The sequence below is a fragment of the Papio anubis genome, chromosome 20 (assembly GCF_008728515.1).
Source record: "Papio anubis isolate 15944 chromosome 20, Panubis1.0, whole genome shotgun sequence".
In the NCBI taxonomy this organism is placed as follows: Eukaryota; Metazoa; Chordata; class Mammalia; order Primates; family Cercopithecidae; genus Papio; species Papio anubis.
This window is the reverse complement of record NC_044995.1, coordinates 43,230,791-43,239,407: the sequence shown is the minus strand read 5'-3', so window position 1 is coordinate 43,239,407 and position 8,617 is coordinate 43,230,791. Positions and strand designations below refer to the sequence as shown.

General features: G+C 48.7%; 1 protein-coding gene across 10 annotated transcripts in view; it reads left to right on the top strand.

The window, feature by feature from the left end:
- The first annotated feature begins 1,072 nt into the window (after nucleotides 1-1,072).
- HNRNPM (heterogeneous nuclear ribonucleoprotein M) overlaps nucleotides 1,073-8,617 on the top strand; it is a 44,390-nt gene continuing 36,845 nt past the window's right edge. For 6 of the 10 annotated variants that reach the window (XM_009193374.4, XM_009193376.4, XM_009193373.4 and 3 more), the window contains exon 1: nucleotides 1,073-1,602. In XM_009193374.4, the coding sequence (XP_009191638.2) occupies nucleotides 1,490-1,602 (113 nt within the window). In that variant the 5' untranslated portion in view covers nucleotides 1,073-1,489. The remainder of the gene's footprint in view (nucleotides 1,603-8,617) is intronic. The other 4 variants (XM_009193375.3, XM_009193370.3, XM_009193378.4 and 1 more) reach the window with 3 other exon arrangements.

Genomic DNA, 8,617 nt, shown 5'->3' with positions numbered 1-8,617 from the left:
AGCACCACAAAACGGAAACCACACATGCACACAAAAATAAGACCATACGGCATTATGCCTAGTACAGAATACACCCTGAATTCTGTCACAATTCATTGTATGCAACATAGCAACAGAATCCTCTCGCTCTTTATGCTTATTTTTTATTTTTTTTTTTGAGATGGAGTCTTGCTCTGTTACCAGGCTGGAGTTCAGTGGTGTAATCTCGACTCACTGCAACGTCTTCCTCATGGGTTCAAGCGATTCTCCTGCCTCAGGCTCCCCAGCAGCTGGGATTACGGGCGCCCGCCACCACGCCCAGCTAATTTTTGCATTTTTAGTAGAGACAGGGTTTCACCATGTTGGCCAGGATTGTCTTGATCTCCTGACCTAGTGATCTGCCCACCTTGGCCTCCCAAAGTGGTAGGATTACAGGCGTGAGCCGACACGCCCGGCCATTAATGTTTTTTTAAATTTTGTGTTTCTAACTTTTAGGTTTGGGGGTAAATGTGAAGGTTAAATAGGTAAACACTTGTCATGGGGGTTTGTTGTACACATTATTTCATCACTTAGTACTGGGTATTAAGCCCAGTACTCAGTAGTTATCTTTTTGTTTTTTGAGATGGAGTCTCAGTCTATCTGCCAGGCTGCAGTGCAGTGGCATGATCTCAGCTCACTGCGACCTCCGCCTCCCGGGTTCAAGCGATTCTCCTGCTTCAGCCTCCCGAGTAGCTGAGATTACAGGCGCCCGCCACCACGTCCAGCTAATTTTTGTATTTTTAGTAGAGACAGGGTTTCACCATGTTGGCCAGGCTGGTGTGGAACTCCTGACCTCAGGTGATCCGCCGCCTGGGCCTCCCAATCCCAAAGTGCTGGGATAACAGGCGTGAGCCACCGCGCCTGGCCCCATTATTAGTGAATTTTAACAGTTTTCCATTTCTTCTGGCCGAACTGTTTACAATTATAATGCGAATTACGGATAATACTCTGATATTATTCCATGCCGTTCCGTTGTTGCCTACAAAGTTCGCGCTGGAAAACCGCGCAATTGCGTTACAAAAATAAAATAAAATAAATCACACAAAAGACACAATGTTTTAAGAAAGTTTACGAATCGTGTGCCGGACCGCGGGTTGGACAAGCTTGATCTAAAACTTCCAGGAATCCCTAGACAGGATCATTACTTCCCCTCTGCTCCAGCTCTGGTTGTGACTAGGTCTAGGTGTGTGTGTGGGCGGTGGCGTGGGGAGATGCTTCCTCTATCGGACTCCGAGGACGCGCGCCCGGCACAACCAGTCAGTGCCTAACGCGAGTGTATCTTGAGAGTGAAGGGATCAACAGCTGCCGGTCTGCGCCTGCGCGCGGCGGGGGCGTGGCCCGGGGCGGGTGGGCCCAAGGAGGCAGCCGGCAGCCGCGCGCGCAAGTGCTACTGGTCGCGTCGGGTCACGTGGGCGCGCAGGCGCAGCGCGGTGCAGCCCGTTCACTCACACAAAGCCCAGACGCGGAGAAAATGGCGGCAGGGGTCGAAGCGGCGGCCGAGGTGGCGGCGACGGAGATCAAAATGGAGGAAGAGAGCGGCGCGCCCGGCGTGCCGAGCGGCAACGGGGCTCCGGGCCCTAAGGGGTAAGTATCCCATGGTCCCTTGCCCGGAGTAAGGGTTCCTCTCCGCGGCCGGCGGCTCCGTTAGGTCTGTTGGCGGCCTAGCCCCGGCGCGGCCTCGGTCCCGGCTGTTCCCATACCGCTTGCCCAGGGTGGCGGCGTCTCGGGCCGTGAGCGGGGAGCCGGGGGAGCCTCCAGAATCGTTCCCTACCCCGGGCCTTGAGCCTCGGCTCCTTCAGTCCCTCCAGGCCGGGGCCAACCCCGTCGCCGAGGCCTCAGGCCCAGCCGCTGCGCATGGTGGTTGATGGCGCGGGCCCGGACGGCAGAGCCTCCGAGGCCGGCCCGACCGCTCCCTGGGAGGGTAACCTCGGAAGCTGGGTTTCACCCCCCAACCCCCTCTCCTCCCGGGGTCTGTTTTCCGATCCGTAACGTGGGGGGAGAAGAGGGGGTGCGCACCCGGGGTCTCGCGCGCAGTCACCCCGAGTCAACGGTAACCGAGCGGGGGAGGCGTCAGGAAGGGCCGCGAGGCCGGGTCGGGGGGCTCCCCTCCTGCCCCTCCCCTCAGTCCCCGCGCGCCGATCCCGCTCCGCGGGAAGTGCCTTCCTCGGCACAGCCCCCTCGCCCCACGCTCTGGCCCTGGCTCAAGTCCCTCGCTGCTTCCCGCTCTTCCCCGGGTGCGCCGCAGGTATTAGTGGAGAGATGAGATCTGCTGCTCAACCTTCACCCTCAGAAGCAGACACGAAGTCGAGGAAGGAATCTCCTTTTTCCCGTGTTTCTGGGGAAGCTGTTCTGTCATGAGGCGGGTTCATTTCCTTCCAGGCTCCATCAGCTTTTCGAGTCCTGCTCGGTGCTGTTTCACTTCTTGGCTTTTAAAAGTTTCTTTAAAGGGGGGAAGCATCGACTTGTGCCCCGGTGAAGCTCATTCATTCTGATTACAGACACGAGCGAGAGAGAGAGATTTTGGCTCCAAGATTAGCGGCCGGGAAGGGAGGAGAAGCCTGGGTACACATTGAATTTCCCAGACATTTATTTCATTGTGATAAAATAGACATAACGTAGAGTTTGCCATTTTAACCATTTTTAAGCTTACAATTCAGGGATACTGGGTGCACTGACTCAGTATGCTGTAACAGTTACTACTTGATGTCAAGAACTTTTTCATCATCGGAAACAAAGTGTAGCCATTAAATACTCCCTCCGTTTTTCCTTTCTGTCTGTGATTTTGCTCTCCTCATATTGTAATGTGTGAAACTTAGTTTATGGAGATTAAAAGTGAATGTGGTTGAGCACTTATATATTTAATTTTTTTCTTTGAGAAAGGGTCTCCCTCTGTTGCCCAAGCTGGGATGCAGCGGCACGATCACAGGTCACTGCAGCCTGGAACTCCTGGGCTCAAGCGATCTTTCCATCTCAGCCTCCCAAGTAGCTGGGATCACAGGCTCAGCACCACTATGCCCGGCTAATTTTTTTATTTTTTGAAGAGTCGGAGTCTCCGGGTGTTGCCCAGGCTGGTCTGAAACCCCTGAGCTCAAGCCATCCTCCTGCCTAGGCCTTCCAAAGTGCTGAAATTACAGGCGTGAGCTACTGTGCCCTGCGTACTTGAGCGTTTACGTTAATTGCGTTCCTTAAGTGCTAGCTATATTGTTAGATAATAAATCTGGAGAAAATTCTAGATTCTTTCCCTCCTTAGGTAGGAAGAAGTAAAATACCATGGTTACTGGCTCTTAGAAATGAAGAGAAAAGCTTCCTCTATTCTCAGCATTTTACTATTTAAAACTCTGGGAAGGAATGTGTTAATTTTGACTTTTTCAGCATCTATCTACGGAAGCTGGTGGGGTTTCTGAGGGTGGTATTTGGAGAGCTTTAAGATAAATTTACCGTATGCAGGAAGGAGTGCTGGTAGAACCTTGCTAGGTGAGAGGGTAAATTAATAGATTATAGCATCTGGGGTGCATTTCAAATTTTCCATTTTCCCCTGTCCATTTTCAAATAGTCTTTTTGTGACTGAGTCATTTTACAAATACATGTGGACTATTGGAACCTGCAAGTTGTAGAATAAAATAGCCCTTGTGAGAAAGAGCCTCATAGTCTCAAAGTGTAGTACTGGCTTCACAGAGGATAGTTTAGGAAGCTGGCAACACTTGGATATTTTTGATAGAGCCTGTGGAAAACTTTTTTTTTTTTTTTCATCACAAGTCTTAACAAGGAAAGCTCTTTAGAAGCCTACACGTCTGCACTCCATGCAGAGTGGAGAGGCCATTAACGTATTTGTAGTAAGGTAATTATGCTGTGATAGAAGTTAGTGGAGTTGCTTGGTAGAAAGAATGGAGGAGGTGACCCCCGCCACCTGCTGGCGGCAGGGACCTGTTCCTCCATGACAGGAAGACGTGTGAAAGTGGTGTAGAAGATGGTTGAGGAGAGGCAGAGAAGAGAGTATCCAAAGAGCAGAGATTTGAGTATATGCTTTATTAAGAACTGAAGTTGTGCTGCGTGTAGTGGCTCACACCTGTAATCCCAGCACTTTGGGAGGCTGAGGTGAGAGGACTATTTGAGCTCAGGAGTTCAAGACCAGCCTGGGCAACATGGTGAAACCCTGTCTCTACCAAAACGAAACAAAAAACACTGAAGTTGCTATAGCGTTTTAAGGTTGGAGCACTGGTGGCCAGCTAATGGGCAGTGAATTTAGATTTTTATCTTGAAAGCCCTTGAGAGACAGGAGGAAAATAGAAACTTGATTCTTTGGACTTCAGTCTCTACCAGGAGTGGAGTATGCACCAAAAATGCAGTGAGCTAGCGAGCTCCATCTGGGAACCCAGGTTGGAAATCTTGTTTTGCAGTTCCTTCTCTCCTGGGTGTGAGAAGAGGATTTGCTTAATTTTGATGAGAAATCTGTTGCATTTAAAGTCAGTCAAGATTCAGCGTTAGGGTATAGTCAGGGAAAAAAAAAGTTCATTTTAGGGGAATGTATAGGTTTTTAAAAAAAATTTAAATGTTGTATCATAAATAAATTCAATGACTTAGCTTGCTCCCCTTCTTGAGTAATTTTTATTTTTATTATTTTATTTTATTTATTATTATTATTTTTTGAGACGGAGTCTCGCTCTGTCGCCCAGGCTGGAGTGCAGGGGCGCTATTTCAGTTCACTGCAAGCTCCACCTCCTGGGTTCACACCATTCTCCTGCCTCAGCCTCCCGAGTAGCTGGGACTACAGGTGCCCACTACCACGCCTGGCTAATTTTTTTGTATTTTTTTAGTAGAGACAGGATTCCACCCTGTTAGCCAGGATGGTCTTGATCTCCTAACTTCATGATCCGCCCACCTTGGCCTCCCAAAGTGCTGGGATTACAGGCGTGAGCCACCATGTCCAGCCCCTTCCTGAGTAGTTTTGTGGGTGAATCAGACACAGATGGATTGGTTATTTTTAAAAATAAAAATAAGTATTTAGGGTTAGATTCCGGAGGAGGTACTGTTAGGGTTGACTCTGTTTTTACAATCAAGAAAACTTTGTTTTAAACAGTTAAATCCAGGTTCAGGAACTTGATCTAAAGACTCCAGGGGAGGTCATCCTGACTCCCAGGCAGCTTGCTGCTTTCATAATACTACCTTGGTAACCACTCAGTAAACAGTCATTTGAATTGTTTTATTTAAATCAGATTCTCTATACAATGCATTTGAGTGTTTGCTGTACTTAAAAAAACGATTGTTTATTCGGTGAAAAGGACTTTGGAGGCATGTCAGATTGTGAGCTCAAGATTAGAAGACAGGGTTTTGGATTATTTGAATGCATGCTGCCAGGTCTTTGCTTTCACTCTGCTCTTTGATTTTTTTCTGGTTAGGGAAAGAGATACTAGCCTGCGAAGATTAGCTTGCTTGTTTTTTTTGGGAGGGGTGGTTCTCCAGTGGGCTTCTCCATTACCATATTTTGCGGTCCTAGGGTTAAAAGCTAAATTGTCCCTTTGGTAGTTTATAATGATTGTAATGCCTAGGTTTTCTCAGCTTTGGCTCTGTGGTTGGCTTGTTTTAAAAGCTGAACAGTAGAAGGCTAGGAGTAAATCAGTCCGCCTCTCTACCCTTCTCGATAAAATTATTGGTAGAAAAATACATCATTGCGGCCCGAGGTGATGTCAACCTGTAATCAGCACTTTGGGAGGCCGAGGCAGGCGGATCCCGAGTCAGTCGAGATCATCCTGGCTGCTCTGGTGAGAGCAGTCTCTACTAAAAAAATACAAAAAACTAGCCAGGCGTGATGGCGGCGCCCTGTAGTCCCAACTACTTTCGGAGGCTGAGGCCGAGGAGAATAAAGTGAACCGGGGCCCGGAGCTTGCAGTGAAGGCTGCAGGTCGGCCACTGCACCTCCCAGCCTGGGCGGCAGAAGCCGAGACTCCGTCTCAAAAAAAAAGAAAAAAAAAGAAAAGCCACGGCATCATTACCTCAGTTACTGTGTGCCAGAGTCTTTTGAACGAGTCTGGCTCTGCCGCCAGGCTGGAGTGCAGTGGCGGGATCTCAGCTCACTGCGCTCCGCTCGAGGGTTCACGCCATTCTCCTGCCTCAGCTCCCGAGTAGCTGGGACTATGAGCATGCCCCACCACCTGCAGCCAGGCTAGTTTTTTGTATTTTTTTTTAAGTAGAGGCAGGGTTTTCACCGTGTCATGCAGGATGGTCTCTTGACCTCGTGATCCGTAGTCACCGGCCTCCCAAAGTGCTGGGATTACAGGCTTGAGCCACCGCGCCCGGCCAAGAGTCTCTTTTAAAGCTGTAAGCGTGTAGGTGGTAACCTCCATAGGACCGAGGCCTAGTGATGACATGGTGACCCTAGCTCTTAGCCACATGCAGTACTACTTCCCTAGATAAGCTGCTTTTTGTTATGCCATTCTTTGTTGATTGTCACAGTGTCCCTCTGAGCTACCATGCATACAGGTTGTGCTGGTTTTGCTGGTAAAGCACTAGAGATGGAAAGAGCTTGAGTCATGTGGGTAGCTCAGTGGTGGCCTTGGAGCTGGGATGGTGCTGTGAATAGTGCTCTCCACACCTTACATGCATTAGAGCAGCACAGGACTTAAGGGATTTCTGTGATGAGTCACTTTATATAAGGGATGGTTCCCACGCGGGCAGAGGGGTCCTTGTCCCTCAGGAGATGTGATCACAATTTCAGGGTATTGGGATTGCCGTTTCAAACTGCACTCGACCCTTGATTTAGAAACTTCAAAAGTAGTGAGTGTCATGCATGGGAACGGCATGAAGACGTTAAGAGAGTGTAGGCAGTCACTATTTGGTAGTCTTTTGCAGGTTAGAGGCACAATCTTTTTATTAGTTGGTTTTTTTTTTTTTTTTTTTTTTTGAGATGGAGTTTCACTCTTGTCCCTCAGGCTGGAGTGCAGTGTACTGATCACTGATTCACTCCTAGCCTTCTGCTGTTCAGGCTTTAAAACAAGCCAGCCAGAGCCAGTGTACTCCAGCTCCTGGGCTCAAGCGATCCTTCCACCTCAGCCTTCTGAGTAAATAGGACTACAGGCAGATGGTACCATGCCTAGCTAATATTTTGTAGAGATGGGGTTATACCATGTTGCCCAGGCTGTTCTTGAACTCCTGAGCTCAAGCGATCCACCCACCTTGGCCTCCCAAAGTGCTGGGATTACAGGCATTAACTGTATTTTTAATTTATTTTTTATTTTTTGTTTTTATTTTTTGAGATGGAGTTTTGTTCTTGTTGCCCAGGCTGGAGTGCAGTGGCGTGGTCTTGGCTCACTGCAACCTCTGCCTCCCTTTCAAGTGATTCTCCTGCCTTGGCCTCCCAAGTAGCGAGTAGCTGGGATTACAGGCGCCCACCACCATGCCCGGCTAATTTTTGTTTTTGTTTTGTTTTTGAGACGGAGTTTCACTCTTGTCGCCTAGGCTGGAGTCCATTGGCACAATCTCAGCTCATTTCAACCTCCGCCTCCTGGGTTCAAGCGATTCTCCTGCCTCAGCCTCTCGAGTAGCTGGGATTACAGGCGCCTGCTACCACGCCCAGCTAATTTTTGTATTTTTAGTAGAGACAGGGTTTGATCATGTTGGCCAGGCTGGTCTCAAACTCCTGACCTAAGATAATCCATCTGCCTCGGCCTCCCAAAGTGCTGGGATTACAGATGTGAGCCACCATGCCTGGCCTAATTTTTGTATTTTTAGTAGAGACAGGTTTCTACCATGTTGGCCAGGCTGGTCTTGAACTTCTGACCTCAGGTGGTCTGCCCGTCTCAGCCTCCCAAAGTGCTGGGATTACAGGCGGGAGCCACCGCGCCCAGCCAAAAGTTAAAAAGACTTGCAGAGTTAAGTTTTTATGTATACATATACGTGGACTAGAGAAGAATATTCCCCTAATTTTATCCTGAAGATAGTGAGAAAATAGGATTGGACATGTTAAAAAAAGAGCTTTTCAGGATATTACTTTTATACCATGACATAATCTAAACTTGAATATGTCTCTCCCCTCCCCTCCCCTTCTCTTCCCCTTTCCTTGCTGAGACAGGGTCTCCCTCTGTTACCCAGGCTGGAGTGTAGTGAGTGGTGCAGTCTTGGCTCACTGTACCCTTGACCTCCTGGAGCCAGGCTGTCTTCTTTCTGCGTTGCTGGGCACAGTCGTGCACCAACATGCCTGGCTAATTTTTTGTATTTTTTTGTAGGGACACGGTTTTGCCATGTTACCCAGGCTGGTTTCAGACTCCTGGATTCAAGCACTCAACTCACCTCAGCCTCCCAAACTGCTGGGACTACAGGCATGAGCCACCGTGGCCAGTCTGCTTGAATATGTGTCTTGAATGATATTTCTTTGAAGGTCATTTTCTACGAGTCTATCAAGAATTGAGTTGGTGGTGGTAGATTTCCAAAAGGGTCAATTTTTTAAAAGCTGGAAATGACAAGAGATAGTTCTAACCTCTTTACTGAGGAAACCTCTCAGAGGGAATGATTAGCCAGGGAAGGATTTGTTTGCAGAGGTGCTGTGCCCATTAAGCATGGTGAGAGCCGCTTTCTCAATGGTGAGTCATGTGATGTGGATTAACCC